We start from the raw sequence: 27,819 nt of genomic DNA, 5'->3' as shown, positions 1-27,819 counted from the left end.
CCTCATTAGCTAATTCCCACAATACAACCATAACAAAACCCTAACATTTTTTCTCTAAAACCTTTGCTAAATCTCCAAGCCATGTTCAGGAAATTGTTTCTCTCGGGCCTGTTTGTTTGAGATTTAAAAAAAATGATTCTGTTTTGAAAAAAATCATTTTCAAGAAAATCATTTTTTTGTAGAGATTTTGAAAAAAATCTAAAGTTATTTGCCGTTTGGTTACATTCATTAAAATATATTTTTTTAAGATGAAGAAGGATGATGAATGATAAAAAAAAAGATTTTGATAAAAGCTATTGAAAATAGATTCTCATTTTGATGAAAAAAATGATTTTTTTACCAAAATAATTTTTGAAAAAATCTGAAACAAACACAAATAAAATAAAATAAATAGATTTTTTAGTTGAAAAATCTGAAACTTGTTTCAGGTATCATCAAATCAAAACCCCTAAATTTAAATAATGATTAATTTTTTTTATTTTTTTTACAATATTTTTCAAATTCTATTTTAAAAAAATGAAATACTACAGCACCGCAACACATTCACACAAACACTCTTCTCATTCTCACTTGCTAATTCGCACAATACAACCACAACATTTTTTTCTCCTTTGACTCAATTTCCAAGCCATGTTCAGGAATTTGTTTCTCTCCCACAATCTTGTTTTAGGTATCATCAATACCCCTAAATTTCACCCTTTTATCCAACACTTTTCCTTCCCATTTGTACCCTCCACATTCTGCACAACAACATCAAAATCAGAATCAGAATCAGACGCACACTCATTTGCTGTATCCTATCTCATCAACAATTTTGGTTTCTCAACTCAATCAGCTCTCAAAGCTTTCAACCAAAAACAGGTTCGTTTCAAATCTCCAGATAAACCTAATTCAGTTATCAACTTCTTTAAAAACCATGATTTTTCAGACTCCAAGATACGCATCATCATTAGAAAATCACCGAGGTTACTTTCAGCAGAACCCCATAAAAACTTATTGCCAAAGTTTCAATTTTTTCTATCCAAAGGTGTTTCTTCATCTGATATTGTTTCAATGTTGACAGCAAACCCTGAAATTTTACAATTTAGTTTGGAGAAACGAATAATCCCTCGTTTTGAATCATTAAGTAGGTTCTTGAAAACCGACAAGGATGCCATCGTTTGCTTAATTCGACAATGGTATTCATTTGATCCAATTTCATATGACCACGCTGTGGCTAATATCAATTTGATGACTGATTTTGGAGTTTGTGATTCTGCCATTGCTACATTGGTTCAAACAAGGTCATCTATATTTGGTTCAACTGATTTTATTAAGACATTGGAGGAAATTAAGGGTTTAGGGTTTCGTCCTTCAACGACTACTTTTGGGATTGCTTTGTCAGCCAAAGGTTTGGGTGTAAAACTTTGGGATGAGAAAGTTAATGCCTTTAAGAAGTGGGGTTGGTCTGATGAAGATGTTCTTAAAGCATTTAGACAGAAGCCTCAATGTATGTTAGTATCCGTTGATAAAATTAATTTAGTGATGAGCTTTTGGGTCAATCAGTTGGGTTGGGATGCTATGGCCATTGCCAAAACACCGCATATTTTGTCGTTAGGTTTGGAAAAAAAGATCATTCCGAGAGCCGCAGTTGTGCAATATCTTCTTAGTAAAGGTTTGAGAAAGAAGAGTGCAAGCTTAACTTGTCCATTTATAATTCAAGAGAAGATGTTTCTTGATAAGTTTATAAAACGTTTCAAGGACAATTCCGATTATATATTAAGGTTGTATGAGGAAAAAAAACTCAATCATACATAGACCAAGGAGAAAACATGCAGCCATGATTTGATTTGATTTGATTTTTGAGGTATTTTAGACTTAATATGTTATTCCATATTCACTTTGAAATTTGTTTGTATAGACTGTGATTGGAGCTAGTTTAGCTTTGCTTACTTTGACATATGTTGGTTTTGTTTTGATTGGTATTTCGTCAAAATCCTATTGCTTATCAGTCTTAAAATAATTTGCCTCTAATATATGTAATAGTTTATTTTTCTTGCATTTAAGGGCATGTAGTACTTCATTTTTAGTGCCATTCCCCTTTCATGTTTGTTTAGTCCGATAATCTATTGCATAAATTCAGCTATACCAAAATATGTTTTTGAACTTAAAGTGGCTTTAAGTTGTAGTTGTATTTGTTATTTCTTTGCAAATACCAAAAGTCCAAATAATCATGAAGACCTCTTAACTGTCATACATCAATATTGAAGCTGCTCTTGTGGTTTTGGAATTTTGGACCTCAATTGGTTGCTTAACTACTTCAGAATTAATATTGTCTTGTGACCTGGTCATGTATAACCTGGCGGAGTAATTCCTGGATGCATGTAATTGGAATTTAACTTCTGGACCTCTTCCATGTTTTCTCATTGTTCCTTTGTGTTTTTCCTTTTCTTTTCTTTTTTTTTTATGCAAAAATGGAGAGCATGGCATCATAGTAAGTCATCGACATCCCAACTATGTTGGCACCTCAATGCACTACCACTCCTCTACCATCTCACCAAAAGTATTATTAAAATGAAAAACAAAAGAAAGGGTGGGGGGCATAAACCAAACCCACCAAAACAAGATTAGCGAAAACGAAAATTAGGCAAACCAATTCTATCTCTAAAGAAACTTTCTCTATAGCAACTTGGTAATTGGTCCCACCAGACTAACCCATCAACAAAAAAACCCGCATTAGCTAATCTGTCGGCACAAATATTTCCTTTTCTCATATAATCATACTTTTGGAAATGTGCTGTAAAAATGTAATGGATATATTTCAGGCGTTAGCACGCCTTCATCTGATGTTTGAAGCTGCTCATGTGGTTTTGGAATTTTGGATCACAATTGTTTAAAATACTTAGCAGATAGCATTATGACAATCTATTAATGAAAAAATAATTTATTTTCCTTAACTACTTTTGAATATTGTCTTGTGACCTGGACATATATAACCTGGTAGAGTAATTTCTGGATGCATGTAATTTGAATTTAACCTCTGGACTGAATTTGAGGTAGAATGTATTCAAGGTGGTTTGATCCTCTTAATCAACACAGCTCTATGATAATACCTTAGGATTTGTTTTGTGCATTATATCTTGAAAGCTGAAATTGGTATTGCATTTGGTTAGGGAATGGTTTCCCAGGGTGTTAGTTTTCCTTTCATGTTTTGTCATGGTTCCCTGTGTTTTTCCTTTACTCATAATCATACTTTTGGAATGTACTGTAAAAATGGAATGGATATATTTCTTGGAAAGCTTATCCAGGCTTTAGCAGTGAGTCTGGTTGTATCTGACAGTCATTGAATCTTGATATTATGAATGCAAGCTTTTCGGATTCGTATTATATGCAGTCTGTAACGACCCAAATTTATTATTCACTATTTAAGTGTTTAATTATTTGGTGATGTGGTTTTTAAGTAAGATAGTAACTTTAAGTTATTTATCGAGAGTTTTAGTTAACGCACGAGTTAGTGAGAGTTAACGCGAGTTGGGCCAAGCCAATTGGGCTTGAGGCCCAATGGGCCTTATGGACTTGTGAGGGGCGCCATATGGCCAAGGAGAAGAGAGGAAACATTTCATTTTTCTTGTTCTTGTGAGAGTTTAGAGAGAAGGGAGAGCTCAAGGAGCTAGGGCAAGAGCTTGGAGGAGGGATTCGAGGAGCAATCGTGGAGCTTTCGTCGATCCAAGGTAAGAGAGTAGATTTCATATTCGTGGGTGACTCGAGGAAGGGGAGAATGTCGATTTCTCCTCACCCGAACTTCCTCCACCCCATTTTCGTTTTAGATTGGAATGGATTTTCTTGATGAAAATCGTTCCTAAGGTTCTTGATATGTTTAACATGCTTGTAACATGATTAATGAACGGAAATAATGGTAAAAACGAGTTGTATGAAAGATTAAACTCAAGAACTTAGTGTTCTTGAGTGTTTTGATGAAAAAGTGTTTAATCTTTACTTTTTCGATGTTTATGATGTAGATCTGAGAAATGAACTGTCCTTTTGTGTTTAGATATGCTTGTTATGCTTAAATATGAACTTATTTGGGGTTTATAACATGAAAAATGGGATTTTTGGGTGAATTGGTGTGGAAAACGCAGGTTTTGAACTGTCCTGACAGGAGGCGTTCGCTAGGCCTTCGCTTAGCGAACGTGTGGCGAACAGCTCGCCACAGCTTCGCTACAGCTTCGCCACGAGCAGGTGATCCTCTGGTGAGCTTCGCTAAGCCTTCGCTTAGCGAACAGCTTCGCTAAGCCTTCGCTTAGCGAACAGATTCGCTAAGCCTTCGCTAAGCCTTCGCTTAGCGAACAGCACTGTGACAGCAACTTTTTGATAGTTGTTTTAAGTGCAATTAGGCACTTGTAACATGGATTTAAGGTATCCTAACATGCAATTAGGTGTTTATAACCATGATTAATTGTATTGTGATGATAGTTGTTGATTATATGTGTGGAATATAATTGTTGTTGATTGTGTTGATGATGTTTGTTAAAATGTCAAAGAAGTATATTAAGGTGTTAATCAACTTAATAAAGAAGGATATTAGAGTATGTTATTCTAATAAAGAAGTATATTGAATTATGTTATTCGATAAAGACGGATATTAAGGTATTGATTATCTTAATAAAGACGGACGTTGGATAGTGTTCCACGTTATTGTTGATGGGCTATATGCCAAAATTGTTGATGAATATATTCATGAGTTTTGAGTGCATGCATCATGAATATTTAGGGATATTGGCTTGTCCAATAAAGAAGGATATCGAACTATATTTGTTTGATAAAGAAGGATATCAGAGGTGAAATACCCTGATAAAGACGATGGTACCACATGCATTAGAGGTGTCTAGAGGACATAACATGAATGTGAAGCATTAGATTGCATTAGGGATTATGTGTGCATTTTATAATAAATGATGTTTGACACATACTTGGTAAATGTTGATTGTTAATCCGTATGTGAGGAGCAGAGTCCGTCATGACTATAAAATGAACAACGCAGGGTCCGTCATGACCATAATCTGAACAATGTATTTGTTGATGTTTTGGTATTGTACGAGACGACGTGAAACTGTATGTTTGGTGTATTTTGTGAATGATTGATTAGGTGATAAATGAAGTATATGCATGATATATGAATATGCATGAATGATAGTGACGTATATGTATGATGTATGATTATGCATGTTTTATGAAGAAGTGTTTAAGTACCCTTTACTTACACTTATATTTTGAGTATGTTGTCTAACTCTCTTTTATGTGTTATGTGCTGGATCGTTGGGGGTCCAGATTTACAGGTTTTGTGGTATTCGATGTCGAGTCGTCGGTGAAGCTCTGCTCTGATTGTGACACGGGAAAAGGGGTTTTATATGTATATAGAGTCTCTATATCTAGGTTGTTTTGTATAGCTAATAAGTACATTAGTTGATTTAACATTTGTATAAACAAGTATTCTTACTAATTAACTACATTAGTATTATTTTGGTAGAGGAGTGTAATACTCGAACCGATATTCAATAAATTAAATGTGATTTTCCGTTGCGTATTTTGAAAAAGATTTTACTAAGATAGAAATATATAAATAATGGGTTTGGGTGTTACAATTGGTATCAGAGCCCCGTTGTCTTCGGACTGTGTGGGTTATGTGTCGATCAGAGCAGGTCTGTGCAGTCAGACCAAGTGAGTATTGTGTGTCAGTCGCGTTTGTTTAACAATTTTGTCATGTTTGTTTTGTGAAATCACTTATGTTGTTCATTTAGGAACTATGAGTGATGTGAATTGGATTAGATTATCCATTCTTCTTGTGAGTAGATGTGTGAGTATTATACTTCTATGTTTATAATAGTTGTATATGCTTAGTGTTTAACCTTTGTGTAGTTTAAACTTGGTTGATTGATGCTTATTTGCTAATTGTTGATGATCCGGCATGATGTAAAACTGCATGTGATGATCCGGCATGATGTAAAACTGCATGTGACGATCCGGCATGATATAAAACTGCATGTGGTAATGATTTGAAATAATTTTAAAAACTAATATTATTTCTTGAAGATTTTGGTGAAAATATAGAGTTATTTTCTTTGAGTAAGTGAAAAATTTAATTTTCAAAATGGTGAGAAGATTAGGATATTAATGTGTCCTTGTATGTGTTTGTTATATGTTTGTTTATAACATGTGCTAGATGATTACTAGGCGTTTGAATTGCTATGCGTTTTATGAGTAAAAACATGAAGATCTCATAATTCTATGTTGTGATTGTTGATGCATGATTCTAATTGTGCTTTCAAGTCTATAATGATGTTATATGCTTGATGTTTTGGATTTTGTGGATTAGTGAGTCGAGAAAACGAGAGTTTAGTGAGCGTAAGTTCAAAACCGTAGCAGAGCACCCAGATTTTTGGATGTGCTCGCTAGGCGAAGAATGAACCTCGCTGAGTCTCGCTAAGTCTTGCTATATCCTGTGAATGTTTGTGACTTGTCTCGCCGGGAGCTCGCTAGCTTTTGCTAAGTGAGGGAGCCAGACAAGAAATTTATTTTGTTGATGTCTTGTTCTGAGTTGATTGAATGTGAGTATGAATTATTGCTATGCAATGTTCATTTTTCTTGTGTTGTTTTGATTTCCTAACTTTGAGAAGTGAGGGAAGTATAGGTTACTAGGATGCTTGCATGATTTTGTGTAAGTGTTTAGGTATCGTGGGTTAGGTTTTGTCCCTTGTATGCGACATGCGTGTAAACGATGTCGATACTAGTTTCTTCTTAGGAAGAATATGTTTAGAGACGATAGAACCGTTAGGTGTGAGCACCGGAAGTTCTAGTGGAAGAGTACGAGTGAGTTTGAGATAAGTGGGGGAGAAGGTTATATCCCTCCGAGATGTTTCGAACGTGAGAAGATGAGATGAGTAGAGATGCTCTTGAAGCGGAATATTCAGGAATTGGCGACGTTGTTCGAAGTGGAATGAATGGGCGCAACAAGATGTGAGAAACTACTAGAAGGGAAGTTGTCAGACCAAGTGTTACGCTGTGGGGCGTTAGTGAGATTGGTTAAGTGAGATGAAGGGTATTCGGAATGATTGGAGATCGTGTGTTGCACTAAAAGTATGGAGGCGTGTTTTGTGGACCAAAGTTGAAGAACCTGTTTGATCGAAAGGAGTCGAATATGAAGAAGAGGGAGTGATTAAGATTCTTGGGAGGTGATGATTTTGAAGTAAGTTGTCATCCAAGTGGATCGGATGTTGTAGCGGATTCTTGAGTAAGAAGTTTTACGTGAGTCGTGCATTTGGTAGTAGGTTGAATTGGTTGAACAATTTGGAGTTCTAAGTCTAGTGTGTGAAGTAATTTTCATAAGAGATGTGAAGATTAGTGAACCGTTGGTGTTCATTAATCGATGAAGGGAAGTAGGCTTTAAGGTAGACGAGAATGGAATTGAGAAATATCATAATAGGATTGGTATGTTTGTTGAATCGTTGGAAGTAAGGATTGTATGAGTAGTCGAGTTTATTCGAAGATGGAAGTAGGATAACGATTCGAAAGATTTTGTGAGAGGCTTGTCGAAGAAAGGGTAATTGGATTTGGATAATAACCGGACAATTGATGTCACATGTTGAATGGGAACGTAGAGTCTTGGAGGTTGAGATGAAGCTAAGTGAGTAGTAACGTCTTAGAATGATTGGAAATAAGAAAGTTAGCTGTTGAAGAACGTGCAGAGAATGAGTATATGAGGTCATGTTGGAAGTGACTTGTGTTAGGTGAGAGTTTGCGAAAAGGATTACCGCACATGTGAGTAGATGTTGTGTTTGAGCACATATAGTAAGGGGTTGAAGGTGATGCCTAAAGTAAGTGTCGGAGAGCATTTGGTAGTGCCCACAAGATAAGAGTGAGTAAGTATTTGCTAAGGAATTTGGATTCATGGAATGGAAGAGTCGGTAGAGACTAGTTTTGTTAGATGCATCGTGGATGTTGATATAGTATGGTCTCATCGTGGACGACGGAATGAGAGTGATTCGAGGAATAAACTTGAGATGTATTTTGGACGAGAATTTTGGAAATTTTCTAGAGATGTCATATTGGGAGTAGAAAAGGAGTCGCTAGTAAGAATACTAAGACAAAGAGTTGATATTGGAAGACCTTGTACCTTATATTAGAATTTAATGGATAGAGTTAGATCGTATGACGAGTATTTGAAGCCTTGTGGATTTAAATTCAAGAGTTTGATTTTGGGTATCGAATGTACTAAGGAGGAGTTTAAAGATAGCTATCCATAGAGAGATGTTGATTGGTAGAAGTCAGAGGTGAATAAGAATTCGATGAGTGAATAAACGAAGAAGAGTATACTTGTTGCAATGCAAGATGATGAGGAACATGGATAGATGGATTATGGGCAAATTGAAGATGTCGTTTGGAATCAACGAGATAGAGGTTATGATTGTTTGGAGAACCAATTTTAGGCAGTGGTCTAATTTGGAAGTAGCGAATTACTAAAAGATTAAGAAGTGGTATTGGAAATTGTTTGTGTTAAGGAATGCAAAGGTTGGTTAAGAGATTACTTGGGAACAGAGTAGTCGTATTGGATTCGACTCAATGTGAGAAAAGGAATTTGACGGTTAGAGACGGTAGTTTTTAGCATATGTCAATGAAGTTTGAGAATGTTGGTCATCAAGTGATTGTTGGAATTGAATTATCGAGTGATATGTTGGAATAAGATTCGAATATGAATAAGTGATGTAACACGGTTAAGTGATTCATGAGGGAATCAAAGATTTATGAGGAGTATGGAGTTGTGGAAGTATTCCACGGAAGTATCTTTCGGAGAGTTCGATTGGTTGTACCTATTTTAGGGTAACGTTGTGAGGTCGTAGAATGTGAGTCTATGGATGTTTCGTGCGGAGTGGACATTTTAGCGGTTTGATAAGAATGGTTTATGCCGATATCATGATTGTTGACTATCTATCGACAAATTGAGGAACTGGCCGTCCTTGATCTCTTGTTGATAAATGGACAAAAATTGTGTTGGATGGGATAAACTAATTTTGTCAAACTTAGTATGTGTAGCGTTTTGAGCGTTTCGTTGGAGGCTCGGATACAGGAGTTATCCGGAGTTGTTTTAGTCGCGTAATTTTCGAGGGCGAAAATCTTCTAAGTAGGGGAGAGTTGTAACGACCCAAATTTATTATTCACTATTTAAGTGTTTAATTATTTGGTGATGTGGTTTTTAAGTAAGATAGTAACTTTAAGTTATTTATCGAGAGTTTTAGTTAACGCACGAGTTAGTGAGAGTTAACGCGAGTTGGGCCAAGCCAATTGGGCTTGAGGCCCAATGGGCCTTATGGATTTGTGAGGGGCGCCATATGGCCAAGGAGAAGAGAGGAAACATTTCATTTTTCTTGTTCTTGTGAGAGTTTAGAGAGAAGGGAGAGCTCAAGGAGCTAGGGCAAGAGCTTGGAGGAGGGATTCGAGGAGCAATCGTGGAGCTTTCGTCGATCCAAGGTAAGAGAGTAGATTTCATATTGGTGGGTGACTCGAGGAAGGGGAGAATGTCGATTTCTCCTCACCCGAACTTCCTCCACCCCATTTTCGTTTTAGATTCGAATGGATTTTCTTGATGAAAATCGTTCCTAAGGTTCTTGATATGTTTAACATGCTTGTAACATGATTAATGAACGGAAATAATGGTAAAAACGAGTTGTATGAAAGATTAAACTCAAGAACTTAGTGTTCTTGAGTGTTTTGATGAAAAAATGTTTAATCTTTACTTTTTCGATGTTTATGATGTAGATCTGAGAAATGAACTGTCCTTTTGTGTTTAGATATGCTTGTTATGCTTAAATATGAACTTATTTGGGGTTTATAACATGAAAAATGGGATTTTTGGGTGAATTGGTGTGGAAAACGCAGGTTTTGAACTGTCCTGACAGGAGGCGTTCGCTAGGCCTTCGCTTAGCGAACGTGTGGCGAACAGCTCGCCACAGCTTCGCTACAGCTTCGCCACGAGCAGGTGATCCTCTGGTGAGCTTCGCTAAGCCTTCGCTTAGCAAACAGCTTCGCTAAGCCTTCGCTTAGCGAACAGATTCGCTAAGCCTTCGCTAAGCCTTCGCTTAGCGAACAGCACTGTGACAGCAACTTTTTGATAGTTGTTTTAAGTGCAATTAGGCACTTGTAACATGGATTTAAGGTATCCTAACATGCAATTAGGTGTTTATAACCATGATTAATTGTATTGTGATGATAGTTGTTGATTATATGTGTGGAATATAATTGTTGTTGATTGTGTTGATGATGTTTGTTAAAATGTCAAAGAAGTATATTAAGGTGTTAATCAACTTAATAAAGAAGGATATTAGAGTATGTTATTCTAATAAAGAAGTATATCGAATTATGTTATTCGATAAAGACGGATATTAAGGTATTGATTATCTTAATAAAGACGGACGTTGGATAGTGTTCCACGTTATTGTTGATGGGCTATATGCCAAAATTGTTGATGAATATATTCATGAGTTTTGAGTGCATGCATCATGAATATTTAGGGATATTGGCTTGTCCAATAAAGAAGGATATCGAACTATATTTGTTTGATAAAGAAGGATATCAGAGGTGAAATACCCTGATAAAGACGATGGTACCACATGCATTAGAGGTGTCTAGAGGACATAACATGAATGTGAAGCATTAGATTGCATTAGGGATTATGTGTGCATTTTATAATAAATGATGTTTGACACATACTTGGTAAATGTTGATTGTTAATCCGTATGTGAGGAGCAGAGTCCGTCATGACTATAAAATGAACAACGCAGGGTCCGTCATGACCATAATCTGAACAATGTATTTGTTGATGTTTTGGTATTGTACGAGACGACGTGAAATTGTATGTTTGGTGTATTTTGTGAATGATTGATTAGGTGATAAATGAAGTATATGCATGATATATGAATATGCATGAATGATAGTGACGTATATGTATGATGTATGATTATGCATGTTTTATGAAGAAGTGTTTAAGTACCCTTTACTTACACTTATATTTTGAGTATGTTGTCTAACTCTCTTTTATGTGTTATGTGCTGGATCGTTGGGGGTCCAGATTTACAGGTTTTGTGGTATTCGATGTCGAGTCGTCGGTGAAGCTCTGCTCTGATTGTGACACGGGAAAAGGGGTTTTATATGTATATAGAGTCTCTATATCTAGGTTGTTTTGTATAGCTAATAAGTACATTAGTTGATTTAACATTTGTATAAACAAGTATTCTTACTAATTAACTACATTAGTATTATTTTGGTAGAGGAGTGTAATACTCGAACCGATATTCAATAAATTAAATGTGATTTTCCGTTGCGTATTTTGAAAAAGATTTTACTAAGATAGAAATATATAAATAATGGGTTTGGGTGTTACACAGTCCTTTTAGTGTGCAGTGGCTGCAAATGGATCAACATGTTGGATGTATATTCGAATCATTTCTTCTAAATTCTTTTAAAAAACTAGGGCTTCTCGATCCAACTTTTTAAAACTGTCACACGAAGGTTCTATGTAGCACCGGTATTGGGATGCAAGATTTTGTGGTGATGGAGAAGGGTTTCTACCACAGTCCGTAGGAGAAACCCAACTGCGCACTAGCATTGTGCGACAATGATTTATGACTCTACCATCAACAATGTTCTCGCAATGGTAGCCCCCTGTTTTTACGCAACAAGGGTCTATAACTCAACATCGTAAAAGTATCACCAGCAATGTTCTCAGTGGTAGCCCTGTTTTTACACGACAAGGATATAAAACCTCGAACATTGAAAAGGACTTTGGTGCCCAAACAATAATGAGAAACCTGAGCATACAGTAAAACTCGATGAGATTTGTAGCGATAACTCGTTGAGATTTGTCTTTTCATTAATCCAAATTTGTTTATTCATTAATACTAAGATGCAGCCTCTGTTCTTCTTATAGATATTCTTATTCTCCATTTTTCATCTACATTTCGATGTGGGACTAAATCAATAATAAACATGACTAACAAAACAAAAGTTAAGATAAATTCACAACAGGGTGGTATGTTCGTGCGGATGAAATTTTGCTTAAGAATATGAACAGTAAAAAAAAAATCCTTATTGGCAAATAATATGCTTTGAGAGAAGATCCTCTCCTGATAAATTTTCCTCCGGTTTAATTAACATCATTCAATTGTTTTTGTTTATTGTGATTGATGTCATAAAATGATTAATTGATGGTTGGACTTGGATGGTACACTAGACAGCCTCCGGTTATTTTTCAACAAGAGAGGATCCTCTCTCCTATGCTTTATATGATATTCGGATTTTCCATAATAACTTAAATGTGGTTTTGGTCCTCATATTTTATAAAAAGCTTAATTGCACTTTTGGTTCCTTATCTTTATTTTAAGTTTCAAGTTGGTCTCTTATTTTTTAAAAGTTTCAAGTTGGTCCCTTATCTTTTCTGCAGGTAGGTTTCATGTTGGTCCCCCAGTCAAGTTTTTCACTATTACCGTTAAATTTGGACACTATTACCGTTAATTTTTTCACTATTTCCGTTTGTCACCTGTCCAAATTTAACGGTAATAGTGAAAATTTGACGGGAATGACCAACTTGAAAACTGCAGAAAAGATAAGGGACCAACTTGAAACCTAAAATAAAGAGAATAGACTAAAAGTGTAATTAAGCGTTTATAAAATGCGTAATTTTGGTCCCTTTTATTTTGTTTTATGCAATTTTTGTCTCTCTATTTTACAAAATGCACAATTTTGGTCTACCTATTTTGTTTTGCGCAATTTTGGTCCTCTATTTTGAAAAATTCAGACATTTGGTCTCCCTCTTCTTTTATTTTTTGGCGTAAATTGGACATCATCTGCATGCAAATGCAGAGACTAATCTCTCTAACATTGTGGGATCCAAATATGGGTCGCAAACTCTCCCTAACACTGTTGCATGCCCAAGTCAGGGATCGAACACAAGACTTTGGTTAAGGTAGAAGAGATCCGTGTCATCTCATCTAAGTGTTCTTGGATCCTCAATCTCTCTCTTCATTCATGCCAGAAGATAGCATTGTCGTAAATGTGTTATAACATATATCAATTTCTTTTCCGTATAGATAAAATACATCAAGTTTTATCGATTCATATCTTTCTTATAAAAAAAATATTGGAGTTATTAGAATATTATAAAAAGTTATTTGACAAAAATGTAAATTTTCTTAACATAAGAGGATTTAGGGAGATTGATTTTAAGAATAAGAATATTTAGAATTTACTTTCTGAGGTACATTGTAAACAAAAGTTTATCTGTCTATATTATTGATCAAATACGTTTTTTTAATAATAAAGACGTAAGGAAATACAATTCATTACATGGTAAATTATAATATGGACCACTTCATCAAGTGTTCATGGTGGACCAGTCACGAATAATATTATAACGAATACGAATTTTATAAAATCCATCGTTGAATTGAAAGTTTAGATCATATAGATCATACATAGAAAAATTTAGAAAAATTGAAAATCATTTGATATGTTATTGAGACACATCAAGATTAACGGTTTATTAAATAATGTAAATATTGATGGGTCTCAATAATGCATCAAATGATTTTCAAAAAAAATTAAAAAATTTATGGATAATCTATACGATATAAATTTTCAATACAATAGTGAATTTTGTAAAATTCATATTCAGTAGCTCATTTGTCCACGGTGGACCACTTGTGAAGGTGGTCCACCATAGCATTACCCTTCATTACATGATATAATATATTTAAATTTTAATTTGACTTTATTAAAATTAAAATAAAGAGTAATTAGGGGACCTCTGAAACAAAAAACATAAGCAGATACGTATCAGAGAAGCGGGCTAATTATAAATAAGGCTTAAATGCAGTTTTGCCCCCCTGTTTTGATTAAATCGGAATTTTACCCCCCCTGTTTTAAAACGCGGACTTTTACCCCCTGTTTTATAATTTGTTGGATTTTGCCCCCCCTAAAATTCTGCTTTCGAGTCACAACTTTAAAGTTTCGCACACAAAATGACCGTAATCGAGTTATCTTTCCACATAATCAAACCCCACTGAATTTGGAGTTACAAAGAGAGATTAATTACCGTTTTAGTGAAGGTATGTCCCCCAAAATTCTGCAAAAAATTTGCTTTCGAGTCACAACTTCAAAGCTTCGCATACAACTCAATTTGGATCCATAATTCACCAAACGGCTACCGAAATGACCGTAATCGAGTTATCTTTCCACATAATCAAACCCCACTGAATTTGGAGTTACAAAGAGAGATTAATTACCGTTTTAGTGAAGGTATGTCCCCAAAATTCTGCAAAAAATCTGTTTTCGAGTCACAACTTCAAAGCTTCGCATACAACTCAATTTGGATCCATAATTCACCAAATGGCTACCGAAATGACCGTAATCGAGTTAGATTTCCACAGAATCAAACCCCACTAAATTTGGAGTTACAGAGAGAGATTAATTACCGTTTTAGTGAAGGTCTGTCCAATTACTAATTCTGCAGAAATCTACTTGTGATCTTCAAATTCAACATCGTCTACCGAACACATCGTAACTCCAAATTCGACGAAATTGAAATGACAACAAGGGTAATTTCGTTAGATTTCCATACATGTAAATAGTATTAAAAAATGAGCTACAGGGTGAGAGGAATGACGAGAATACAAGTAGTAGTTTCATACGATAATTAATTTGAACAGACCTTCACTAAAACAGTAATTAATCTCTCTCTGTAACTCCAAATTTAGTGGAGTTTGATTCTGTGGAAAACTAACTCGATTGCGGTCGTTTCGGTACCAGTTTGGTGAATTATTGATCCAAATTGAGTTCTGTGCGTAGCTTTGAACTTGAGGCTCAGAAGCAGATTTTGTGCAAAATTTTGGTGGGGGGCAAAATCCAACAAATTATAAAATAGGGGGGGTAAAATTCCGCATTTTAAAATAGGGGGGGTAAAATTCCGCATTTTTCAAAATAGGGGGGTACAACTGCATTTAAGCCTATAAATAAAAGGATTTTCAAAACCTTTGATTAAATTAAATTTCCAAACAATGTTGAAAAGGTTTCTATGCCGACAGAATGTTCTTTTAGGGTTCATCTCAACAAACCCTAAATTGTATCCTCTTCCTCAACACTTTTCATTCCCAATTTCATTTAGATACTTCACAACCACAACATCAGAATCAGAATCAGATACACACCCATTCGCTGTATCATACCTCATCAACAATTTCGGTTTCTCACATAAATCAGCTCGCACAGCTTTCAAAAACAAACAGGTTCGTTTTAAATCTCCTGATAAGCCTAATTCTGTTATCAACTTCTTCAAAAATCATCATTTTTCACAATCCAACATACACACCATCATTGCAAAAGAACCGTGGTTACTTTCATCACAACCCAACAATGCAATTTTACCAAAGTTTGAATTTTTTCTATCAAAAGGTGTTTCTTCCTCTGATATTGTTTCATTGTTAACTGCAAACCCTAGAATTTTACATTGTAGCTTGGAGAAACGAATAATCCCTCTTTTTGAACTATTAAGTAGGTTCGTGAAAACCAACAAGGATGTCATTGTTTGCTTAATTCGACATTCGTATTCATTTGATCGTATTTCATATAAACACATTGTGGGTAATATCAATTTGATGAGTGATTTTGGAGTATGTGATTCTATCATTGCTAGATTGCTTCAAACAAGGCCATCAATGTTTAGTTCAACTGAATTGATTAAGACATTGGAGGAAGTTAAGGGTTTAGGGTTTGATCCTTCAATGACTACTTTTGGGGCTGCTTTGATAGCCAAGAAATGTGTGAGTAAAAAACATTGGAATGAGAAAGTTGATACCTTTAAGAAATGGGGTTGGTCTGATGAAGATATTGTTAAAGCATTTAGGGGTAGGCCTGATCTTTTGTTGGCTTCCTTGGATAGGATTAATTTGGTGATGAGTTTTTGGGTTAATCAATTGGGTTGGAATTCCTTGGCACTTACCAAACGGCCACAGATGTTTGGTTATAGTTTCGAAACAAGGATCATCCCAAGGGCCTCAGTTCTGCAATTTCTTCTGATGAAATGTTTGCTAAAAAAGAATGCAAGCTTAGTTAACCCATTTAGGTATTCTGAGAATTTGTTTTTGAAAAAGTTTGTTTTTTCATTTAAGGAGGAGTCTGATTATCTATTAAAGCTATATCAGGAAAAAATGAAACTTGTATACACGACGGAACACAATGGCATGCCACTCACTAAATAGGTGACTTCATAATCTTCTTTTGTTATGTAACCTTAGCTTGTTAGTTCTTAAAATTTAATTGATTATTCTTTCTATATCAAGATAGAGGATGCTCTAGCTGACTGGTTTTATTTGCTAATTTGGACCAGATTGTCAGAGTTGGTCATAATAACAACCTTATGATTTTTCTTATACATTATACAGTATCTATCTAGTAGTTATTGAAAACCTGAAATGGTCAGGGAATGTTCAAGAAATGGTGTTAGTTCTCCTTCCATGTTTATTCCATAAAGATTCCATGGTAGTATAAACAAACTATGTAGGCATGTCTTCTCAATTTAATGATTGCAACTTTAAGCTTGAAAGTTGAAATTATTCGGTACTTTGCCTATCTGCTTTTCCTTTGCTTCTCTACACATTGTGCTTTTAAGCAAACTTTTAATTTTTGAATACTTTTGTATTACTCATAGAGTGTTATTAAACAAATATGCAACCTTTTTGAATTTTGACCAGCCAATGTTCACTGTGTTCTTTGGTTTTATATTTTGGAGAATATTTATATACTCTTTGGAAAGTGGACCTTCTCCCTTTATGTAGGAGAGGGATATTGACCAAGGTCATTGTTAGATTGATTTTGTGCTGTAAAGCTTTTCCAGGTTTTAGCATACCTTTGTCTGATGTTTGATTCAAGGGTAATGAACGAATATGTGAGCAAAAATCATTGTGATGTGAAAATTGAAAGTTATGTAATAGTTAGGGGTGATCCAAACACACCATTGTTGAAGACTTTAGGAGGCATTCAAATAAAAATCATATGGAAGTTTTTCAATCCGCTGCTGTATATGTTCAAATCTGTCAAAATACATTACATTTTCGGTAAACCTACACATTCTTGGGAGGGGATTGAGAAATTATCAATCATTATAGGTTAGAGGAAAATGATATTTATAATCCGATACTGACATATAGATACAGTTCATGCTATGATGAGAGTAACAGTTAACTAGATGTACTTGGTAGGGCTCTTCAGCCAAAGGATTTGTTCTTTCATTCTTTAGTTTTGTGCTCTGATTGTGTAAACTCAATTTAGCACTAGTGTCATGCGACAATGATATATAACTCTGCCATCAGCTGCATTCATCGCAATGGTGGCCCTGATGTTACGTGACCATGATATTCGACTTTTGATATCGGAAAAGTACATCATGTGCCAAGTACCAAGTAAAAATTGGGAATGACATACCAGAGTACCAAGTAAAAATCTATGGAATTTGTCTATTCATTCATCCAAATGGTGGAACCTTAGTAGAAGCCAGCTCTAAAATAGTTAAATATGATATTGACGCCATTCTACAACACCACAACACCTGCTCGATTGTAATGACAAAATTGCTAAATTTCAATGTAACATTTTCACAAAACTGAGTCGAACACACTTCACAATTTGTTCGAACTGCATTCAGGATAAGATCATTACGGATATAAGATTACAGCTTTGCCTTGGAGTTGGAGTGATGATGGAATGTTAGTACGTAGGGCAACAACACACAGATGAAGAAACTAAAAAATAATACTCCGTTAGTACGTAGAAGAATAATTTTGTTTTTAGTTCCCTATAATGGTTGATGTATCTAGTCAATAATATAGATTAAATACATCAATTATTTTATAAATCTAAAAATCGATTTTTTTTTCTTATAATAAAGACTAAAGGGAGTATTCATTAATTAAGAACAAAACTTGAAGGGCTAAACAAATTCAAAGTTCATGATAAAGGGCATGTGCCATGCCAAGAGGGGCTTCGTGGAAAACAAGATCATTTACACTCAAAGCACCCTAGAGATGGCAATGGATAGGGTAATATAGTACTCATCCCCATACCCACAGTTTGAAAAAAATCTCATACTCATCCCCATATTCGCGTGGGTAACAATTTTTGTACCCATCCCCATACTCTATGGGTATCTAGGTACCCATAATTAATTTTTTTTAAAAGATTTTAGTGTTGACTTATTAAAATTATAAACAAAATTTTTACTAACCTCATGTTAAAGTTCATTTCTTTGTCGACATATTCATATTGTGTTTGTATTATGTTATAAATAAACTTTTTTATTAAAAATGTGTAATAATTTAATAGTGTTGTATTTTTTAAAATTGATATAGACATGTAATTATATAATAATATATATAAAATAAATAAATATATATTATGCGGGTATGAGGCGGGGTGGGTACTAAGGTACTCGTACCCGCTCTCATACCCGTTCATTTTTGCGGGTAATTACTCATACTCATGCATGTGCCCAAAATGCGGGTTCTTACCCTACCCGTTATGGGTATTTTTTGCGGGTGCCCACTGGTATGGGTCAAATTGCCATCCCTAAAGCACCATTCTTTGATGTTTTCTTTCCCGACCCCCGTGATTCTTTTATACCCCCAATATTCTAATTTTGCCCTTACAGAAAAATTTGGTTCGCAGAAATCGAATTTTTTCTAGTGCAAATTCAGAGTAAATTTCGGTTTTTAGAAACTGAAATTTGTTTTCAAGGTAAAAAAAAAAATTTGGTTTCTACAAACCAAAGTTTTTTCAAGGGTAAAATTGGAAATTCATGGGATATAAAAGAAACACGGGGTCGGGAGAGAAAACATCCCCTTCTTTGCCCGAAAATTGGATTTGAGGAAAACACTATGGAACAACATACGCAGAAGGTTGATCATGGTGGGGATTAGGAGAAACAAAGGTTTTAAGAACATGATGCAAAAGGAAGAACACTCGAACGCCAAGTATTTTGGGCACTCAACCAATGATAACTATCACATCAAAAATCTCCTGCACAAGAAAAGGAGGATACAAGGTAATCATGTTAATAATGTTCTCATCTCAGGCAGAGTGAAATAAAATCAAGAAATATGCAAATGGTTGTGGCCCACAAGATTATTGATACTCCAATGCATGTCATGATAGTGAACATAAGGCAAAAGCGCTGGATAGGCGGCCATCTATTAGCAATCATTAATTTCATTGGCAATTATTTCTGCAAATCTCTCCATGCAGAGAACAAAAAGTTAGGGAGACAAGAGGATCACCCTGTTGTAAACCCCTCTTAGGAGTGTGAAACTCTTAGCCTTACCACCATTCCAAAAGAAATATGTCATACCGTTGTATGGTTGCGTTTGTCTTTATACTGATGGAACTAGGGGGTCAAGCAGCAGCAGTCCTCAGCAGATCGATACCTACACACGAAAAAAGTTCGCACCCAGAATAGCATCAACTTGATCAGAAACTACAACTCTTCTGTTAATATTTTACAATATTTTATATCAATCAATCTCATTAATACAATGCACTAGTTAGAAGCTGCTAATATACAAAAAATGTCATCATGTCATGTGATTAAAGCAACATTTTCTTTCACTTAGATTCTGACAAATATCTCTCGTCTTCCTCATAGAGAATCTAACCTAACCTGGCACAGCCTTCCACCTGCTTCATCAGCAAATGCTATTTTTTTTTCTTCTGTTTACGCACTACTTCTTTCGAAGGTTAGACTACATCTTGTGGAATTGAAGGACTACTACTCTCAGCTAATTTCTGCCGTTGATCAATATCAGTAATTAAGCAAACAAGAAACAGGAAATTAAACCATACAAAGTTGTTAATATTCAAGAGCTATGAAGCACAAACACCGAACTTGACATTGACATAATAGACACCAATAATAATTTAAGAAAATAAATGTGATTAAATGTAAGTATGTTGGTATTATGTTTGTCGGTGATTTGTCGGATTCAGAAGTACAGTAGATGGCAAACTAACCATTATTTTACAGAAACGGTTACAATCCCTTAACATGAAAGACAGCCACCGTTTTGTACCTTCTTCAGCTTTTGTCGCACTTTTGACAGCCATTTTTGCCTGAAAAAATTGAAATTACAAGAAATTTGTACAATATTAAGTAACTTAAAACAGGATTGTAGGAAGAGAAAACAAAGCTATATAAAGCCAGCATAATCTGCTTTACCAATTGATAGATTGGGCCAATAATGAACCAAAAACTTGAGTTCTCCTGATATCTTGAGCCCTTCAGCATCACCATTATCAGTCAGTTCAGTAAATTGCAGTGCTCCTTTGCGTGTTCTGAAATCATTATAACCAAATGTAAGTAAAAAAAGATAGGTAAGAGAACAAAAATCTTAATAATAGTTGTAAAAAAAAATCTTAATAATATATGCGTAAGAAAAAAATCATAGCCACTTCCAAATAAACCCAAATTATATATGACAGAGAGAAATGAAATAAAAAATGATTCTCACTAATTATATATACGGGTCTCTTTGTTTCACCTTTAAAAAATGGATTTTTTCTTTGTATTTTTGAAAATAAATTTTCTAAAATCGTTTTTCAAAATATTACAAGTTTTTTTACATTTGTTTTTTCTAAATTGAAACATTAATTTTGACATCATATAACATAAACACACATTATTGAAGATCAAAACATAGTCAAAATCATAATATTTTCAAAAAGTAGTATTTCAAAAATGATTTTTATGAAAATCTATTTGAAATAGCTTCAAAGTTAAATGATTTTTCGAAATTTTGATATCCAAAAAATGTTTCAATAAAATGATCAAATACCTAAAATAACTTTTTTTTTTGAAACACCTAAAAATAATATTTTAAGAATAACTATTCAAACCAAATTAAGAATAACTATTCAAACCAAATTTTCATTTGAAGCTTTTATAAAAAGTTTCTTTGTAATTGTTTTTACACAACATTACGTAACACTATAAGAATCTATTTTTAAAAAATCTATAACAAATAGGCCGAGATTCTCATATTTGCAGTTTCAAGCATTACTATGACTACAATGGAAGCAAGGTTTATGCTGAATCTCAACACTATCCACTTTGGAAGCAAGGTTTACTCTGATCATCAAGTAATTATGAGCTCTAAACTCCAGACCTGCACAGTCAAGTTCTTCATGACTAGCCACTTTGTGTACCAATATCATCATCACATACGGAATCAAAAGATTACTTCTCCTCATATTCGGTGAATCATCTGAGTGACAAACCAGAGATTGATCAGGATTGAGCCCATGTTCAATAGCGGAGCAGGGCTTATCCTGAACCTCAGCACCAACTGTATATTCATCTTTACTGCAGTCCTCAAGTAAAGTATTATCATTTCTAAATTTCTAAACTCCAGTTCTGTAATATCAAGGTCTTTAGGACTAGCCACTTTAGGTGGTGACACCAGTATACCAGCATCATCATCAAGTTGATTGTCAAAAATATCAGAGTTATCTTAAAAGTCCATTGCCGAAAAGTTTGTAGATTGGTAGCTGCTTAGTTCAAAATTACTTATTACAATATCCATATCAGATGGACTGACCACTCGTAATGGAATATGATCAAAAAAGTCTTTCCATTTGTGATTTAATTCATGCTGCAAATTCCATTCAAGAGTTATCTCCGCGCATCTTCTTTACTTTCTCTACCTGTTAAATCACTTGACCTTGTCAAAACAATCACTTTCATGACACTCAAAATTCACTTCCACAAGAGCAATTAAATGAATTCCTGCTAGAGGGTGAGAACTCTGACCATCTAGTATCTCTTCAGACTCATCAACTGACACAATCTCTAAGGAGGACACTGGGTGGTCTTTTTTACTTTCTCTACTTGAACAACCTGTCCCGTCGAAACAATCATTTTCATGACACTCAATTCACTTCAACAAGAGCAGCTTAATCCCTGCTAGAGGATGAGAACTCCTGACCATCTATTCAATTTTTATGATCATTCATAGTCGTCCAGCGAGCAGAAGCGAGCAAGAACCGACTAGAAGTTAGAGACTCCAGGAAATCCAAGTTAAGGTTGGTTGCCTGGTGAGCATAGGCGACCATGGAGTGACCGCAAACAGAATGTCCAAGTTTTTGGTCGTAGGGTTAGTCGTCTAGCAACCACGGAGCCACCAAGGTCAGAAAGTCCCAATTCTAGAAATTAGGGCTGGCCGCCAGACGACCAAGCTCCTCGCCACAACGACCATTGGCGGTCAAAAGCAAAATATCTAATGACCTGGCTTTTCCTTTCTTAGAAGTAAGCTTGGTTTTCGAACGACCAAGCCGTCACCAAGCGACAAAATGTTTTTGTGTTTGGTTATAAATAGCTTCCAAAAAAGAACGCTATGTATGATATCATTTCGTAATGACCCCTTCATATGCTCTTCTATTTTCCCAAGGCATTTGTTAATTGTTAGTATACAAAGATAGTGATTTTGTATCAAAATGTGTGCATGTTATCACTTTAGAAGTCAAAGATTGTTTTATCCAAGACTTAATTATGATTTCAAATATTCTTAACATGTGCCCATGACCCTAATTTTTTTTTTCTTTCTAAAAACCTAATCACGACTATGATCACTAATAAATAAATGTTTTAAAGCATAAAATGAAGGTTTGCAATTTTTCCATTGACAACAATAACAACTATAATCACAAGCTTAATAATTTTTCTTAACAAGTTTAACAATTTTTACTAAAATGCTAACCAACAACAATTATTTTTCGAGGAAGGTTAATTATAATTATCCGTTCAATTTATCGGTTCCCAAAAATTAAAACCGAGAATTAAACCAAATCACCTTGATCTTTATTAGTTCGATTCAATTTTTGATCGAAACCAAAACATGTTTTTCTTTAGTTTGATTTGGATTGTCAGTTTAATCGGTTATTTTCTGATGCAGGATTTTTTTTGTGTCGGAGCATGTTTACGTGATGATCATAACCAGTTTGCGGAAGCCTACGTGAAAAGGAATGATGGCAGACCAAATATTGCTGAAGCTGAGGCAATGGGATTGCTGGAGGTGTTGAGATGGTTACAAATTTTTCACAAAAATCAGCCCGTAGTCATTGAAATGGATTGCTTTGTGTTTACACTGATTTTTGGTAAACAACCGCTAGTTTAAATTAATTACTTGAGAGATCAACTAGTAAATCTCGGGACAATTGTTCATGCATGGAAAAAGAAGTTCGAATGTTCATCATTAAAGATATCCTTATTTTGCAAAAGAACAATATGTTCGGTTTATGAAACATAAATTGAATGGGAATAAAAGTAAGTTCACTCGAACGAGGGAACCAATTAAATGCAGAATTTGTAAATGCTTAGAAAATAAAGACTTATGAGAAGTAAATTTGCATTTAGAATGTAAAAGTTACAAAGTAAATAGAATGGTTCACTGATTCATACATCTTTCTCGAGTAACTCGTTTCTCGCTTTAACATGGGTACTTTGAGTGTTTGAGAATTTGTGTAAATGAATTGTGACCTCTACTTCGACTATACAGACTCCTATTTATAGAAAACTACATAACGTCTACCTTAACGTTAAACTAATAACTGTTGGCCACGCGTCCCTTTGCATTTGAAATGAACCAAGGCCTTGAACCGTTGTAACTGTCGAAGTCGAATCATATTTGAAGGATGGAAAATACTCTAAGTCCACAATCTTGAGTTTTTCGATTTATTAATTTCAATCGAATTAACCTTCTATTCGAAAAGCAGCATCTCTTCATAATTTGCAGACTCATATGAAGCTATCTAAAGAATACTTTCCATCAGAACTCTCTTATTCTTAAAGACATTACCCTTCACCTTCATTAAATGATAAGATAAGAGAGTTACACTCTCTTGTTTTTGAAGACATTTAAAACCTGGCACTATTAAAGCCATTTAACAAACTTTTTAGTAATGAATGTCTTTGGAATTAGAGATGAAAACATATTTTAGCTCAAGCTAAAATATGGGATAACAAATTGCCCCCAAAAATGCCTGTTTCGATTTGAATGATTCGAATGAGATAAGAAAATGGCATTTTTAAAGTACTTTGTCACGTACCACCTTCACTCTCCTTGTTTCGAACGGATGATATCATAGCATTAAAGGATAACCGCTTCGTTTCTAGCAAACTGTCGTGTTCTGCACTATACTTGAGTAGTGGGACACGTGTCCACTTGGGAAGTTGAATCAGAAAAGGCAAAAGGTGCCTTTTTGCATTTATTCATTTTTAAATTAAATTTTGATTTTAATCAAAAAGCTGCTATAAATACAACTCCACCACTTCAGTTGAAACTTTTCCAACTTCCTTCATCGTCTTACGCTATTCAAAGAAACCTTTCAACCTCCTTCTTTAATCTTTGAACGCAAAAGATTTCAAAAGCTCTCAACTTTCCAGATCTTTAATCAATTTCTTCAAATCGTACCCTTTTCAGATCTCGAATCTGTGTTTTTCATCTTCCCTTTTACAGTTTCCATGGCGTCTTCTTCCGATAGAACTGAAGTTCCTTTTGCTGGGAAATGGAACGAATTCATCATTGGTGATGGTGGAATCAAATATGTCCCAGAGCCTAGAGACATCAAAGAACACAAGGAAATTTGGGAAACCCAGGTAATGATTCCTTTTGCTGTTAATAAAAATGTCTATGCTTTTGGTGGCCCGATTCCGGATGCAATCAACTTGACTAGGGAAGTAGATGAGATATTTCCTTGTTTAGAAACTTGTGAACCTAGGATTTTTTATAGTAAACCTTACAATTTCGAATATCTGATGACTAACTATAAACCCTTTCGATCCCATCCTTATTACGGAAACACCCTTTACCTTACTTGGCTTGATTGAGTAGAACATTCCTTTGGCGATTTCTGGAAAGATTATGGGATCTTCGAGCTAGTACAGTTTTCTAGGGTAGGGCCTAAGTACCAACCTGAAATGCTTATAGCTGCCATGCATTTCTTCGAAAAATCTACCAACACTTTTTAGTTTAAAAGTGGTATGATGACTCCAACCCTATTCGATGTCTCAGCCATCACAGGGTTAAGACCCACTGGCAAGACTTATAACCCTTCTGATGCAAGTGACAATATTACTTTGAACTATAAAGAGAATGCCTTTTCTGCCTATATCCTTAAGCATTCAGGGCCTGAGAATGAGGAAGTCTCTGATGAGGAACATGTAGCCTTCCTCAATTTGTGGCTATCCCATTTTGTATTCTGCTCTCGATCTCTCCAAATTGCTAGGAAATTCATTCCCATGGCTGTGCAAATACATGAAGGGAGCCATTTTGCTTTAGGACGCCTTCTGTTAGCAACCCTCTATGAATCTATTGGTGAAGTATGTGACAACCTGAAAGGTCTGACCCCTGCTAAGTCGAAGTCGAAGAAAGCTGCTACAGACGGAAGCTTTCAAGCTGCTGGGCCTATGTGGCTGTTGCAATTGTGGCTCAATGCCACTTTTGAAAAAGAACTTGGCTTATTCATTCTGACTGAACACCAAGCTTCGATAGCCAAAAGGGAAGTCGAAGGTACTCGCTTGATAAGGCTCCAACCTAACCCTCTCGAACAGAATTCCCAACAACTTTTCATGAAGTACATGAAAATTTTCTTAGCCATAGATCAATTCAAACCTGAACATGCTCCTTTTGTAAAGAGAACTGTTGGTCCTTATTGGTTTGTCGAAGAGATGCCTGTGCTGAACCCAGATGTTGAGGAAGAAGTAAACGAGACCTGGACTTCTTACTTAGATCCCACCATATTATCCATTCGAATTGGTACCTTATCTTCTGAATATGGATTGGTTGGGTATCAACCAAATTTTGTCTCCAGACAATTTGGGTTTTCACAGCTTCGACCCAAAAGCATGTACTTGAGGAAAAAAAATATTGTGCTTGGGACTACAGTTACTTCTACTCTGTATGAGAAATATTTGAAGGTTAGTCGAGACCACATTTATGGCTTCGAGCCATTTGACTTCAACCTCTCTTTTTACTGCACTCAAGAATTTGCCAACTGGTGGAGGCAATACTTTTATAGTAAGCATCTGGGAGATTCAGCACTCATCTCCAGGCTGGAGAGTGGTTTTACTCAGCCTCAGATCAATAAAATCGAACGGCAAATCAAAACTGCAGGTAACTTGTATTTTAATGTGTACTTTCCTCTTTGCCATAAACTCCTGTGTTTTTCGATCTAAACATTTGTTTATATCTCTTTTAGTTACAAAGAAACAAGCAACAGAAACTGTGAAAACAGTTAAAGAGAAACAAGCACCAAGGTCTGTCGAAGCAGTCGAAGAGCCTGCTAAGGTACTTCTAAATCGAAACTCTCTGATTGAATTTTGAAAATTCAAAGTTTAAAATTTTCCATCTCTTCTAATCTATTTCCCCTTGCAGGCACGTAAAAGATCAACCAACACCACTTCTACTGAAACTGACCCATCGAAGAAACCAAAACCTAGCATTGTAGTTGATAGTGAAGAAGAAGAGGTTTAATTCTTTTCCTTCTATTCCTTATTTATTTTTTCCAAAACTCTTCTAAATACTAAATAAAACCCATCAATTCTAATGTTTCTTGTTTCGATTTTCACTAACAGGAAGAAGAAGAAGCAAGCTTTCAAAGGAAAAGAAGTCAGCCTCCTGTGCGCATCGAAACGACCAATCCAGAAAATATTTATGATAGCCCTTCTGCTGAAGAAAAGGAGAAAAAGAAGAAGGAAAAGAAAGAGAGGAAAGAAAAGAAGAAAGAAGAAAAGAGAGGTGCAGAGGATCAAACCCGGGAGAAGAAGAAGAAAAAGAAGTCCAAATCCTCAAGTGATCCTTCTGCAACCAATCTTAAAACTCCTTCGATTTCAAGTGAGCAACAAGAGCCTAACTCTGAAGCTGAAATTCAAAAAGATACTGCTATGCCTGATGCTACTCTTGATGATTCGAATAACATGCCCCAGCAAGACACTAATCCAGAGGTATTTTTACTACTTTACTTGCGTTTTCTCATTTATGATAAGTAAAGTTATATTCCCTCATATCCGATTTTGTTTTTTAGGAAATCATATCGAACAAGTCTAGTGGTGATACACTCAAAGACAGTGAGACCACTATTTCTGAAAAGATCATACCAGAGCCCAGTCAAGATCAACCAAAGCATCCTGAATCTGCTGAAACTGATAGCAAGACTTCTCCTTTCAAGGAGTGGAACGAGACTGCAGCAGTCGAAGTCGAAGCCGATGAAACTTCCTCAGAGGAAGAAGAATTTGATTCTGAAGCCATGAAGGAAGCAGAAGCTGGAGGATCAGAATTGCTACCTGAAACTTCAACTTCGAAGCTATCAGCCAGCCTAGGGCTTCCTGAAGAAGAATTCATTGCCTTGCAAATCCATGATCCTGAGGCTGCTCTGAAACTTCTGATTTCCAAGACAACTTCTGATCCTGTGAGTTCGAGTGGACCGAGTAATTCGACTGCCTCAGATTCAGAGATCAACTCCTCTGTTCGACAAGATTCTCTGATTTCAAAGCTATACTAGGATTTCATCAATGGAGATATCTTGGCATCAGTGGAGGAGCACCCTGCTAATGCCTTTAAGCATAAATCTTTCTTGAACAAGTTGCATAATCCTCACACTGATCTCGAAACTTTGGGGAAGGTCATCCAACTCGAATCTATCTTGGACCAATTTGCTACTACTATGCAAAATCTGAAACGCAACTCTCAAAAACTTGTT

The 27,819-nt window shown here is 35.4% G+C and overlaps 2 protein-coding genes and 1 long non-coding RNA gene across 5 annotated transcripts; 2 read left to right on the top strand and 1 right to left on the bottom strand.

Annotated features, from left to right (window-relative positions):
* The first annotated feature begins 542 nt into the window (after positions 1-542).
* LOC123884675 lies at positions 543-1,937 on the top strand. The gene has a single exon (XM_045933830.1). It carries the CDS (start codon positions 631-633, stop codon positions 1,795-1,797), a length of 1,167 nt encoding a protein of 388 aa, XP_045789786.1. The 5' UTR covers positions 543-630; the 3' UTR covers positions 1,798-1,937.
* A 13,107-nt stretch (positions 1,938-15,044) lies between these two features.
* LOC123887455 lies at positions 15,045-16,762 on the top strand. 3 transcript variants are annotated; one of them, XM_045936775.1, is made up of 3 exons: positions 15,045-16,144; positions 16,224-16,280; positions 16,409-16,762. In XM_045936775.1, exons 1-2 carry the CDS (start codon positions 15,081-15,083, stop codon positions 16,231-16,233), a joined length of 1,074 nt encoding a protein of 357 aa, XP_045792731.1. In that variant the 5' UTR covers positions 15,045-15,080; the 3' UTR covers positions 16,234-16,280; positions 16,409-16,762. The 3 variants fall into 3 exon arrangements, with proteins under 3 accessions (XP_045792731.1, XP_045792730.1, XP_045792729.1); XM_045936774.1 differs by having other exon boundaries at positions 16,224-16,762; XM_045936773.1 differs by having other exon boundaries at positions 15,045-16,280.
* A 2,433-nt stretch (positions 16,763-19,195) lies between these two features.
* Positions 19,196-21,998, bottom strand: LOC123885642. The gene is made up of 4 exons (XR_006801212.1): positions 21,231-21,998; positions 20,285-20,400; positions 20,080-20,178; positions 19,196-19,496 (listed from the first exon to the last, which is right to left on the bottom strand). It is a non-coding gene; the product is annotated as an uncharacterized LOC123885642 (long non-coding RNA).
* Positions 21,999-27,819: the final 5,821 nt, after the last annotated feature.

This window comes from Trifolium pratense, linkage group LG5, assembly GCF_020283565.1.
Source record: "Trifolium pratense cultivar HEN17-A07 linkage group LG5, ARS_RC_1.1, whole genome shotgun sequence".
Lineage (NCBI taxonomy): Eukaryota > Viridiplantae > Streptophyta > Magnoliopsida > Fabales > Fabaceae > Trifolium > Trifolium pratense.
This window is presented reverse-complemented; position numbering and strand designations above follow the sequence as displayed.

Bases quoted from the DNA above. Each gene is read 5' to 3' on its own strand.
- LOC123884675 (XM_045933830.1), top strand. From the start codon at position 631: ATGTTCAGGAATTTGTTTCTCTCCCACAATCTTGTTTTAGGTATCATC.
- LOC123887455 (XM_045936773.1), top strand. From the start codon at position 15,081: ATGTTGAAAAGGTTTCTATGCCGACAGAATGTTCTTTTAGGGTTCATC.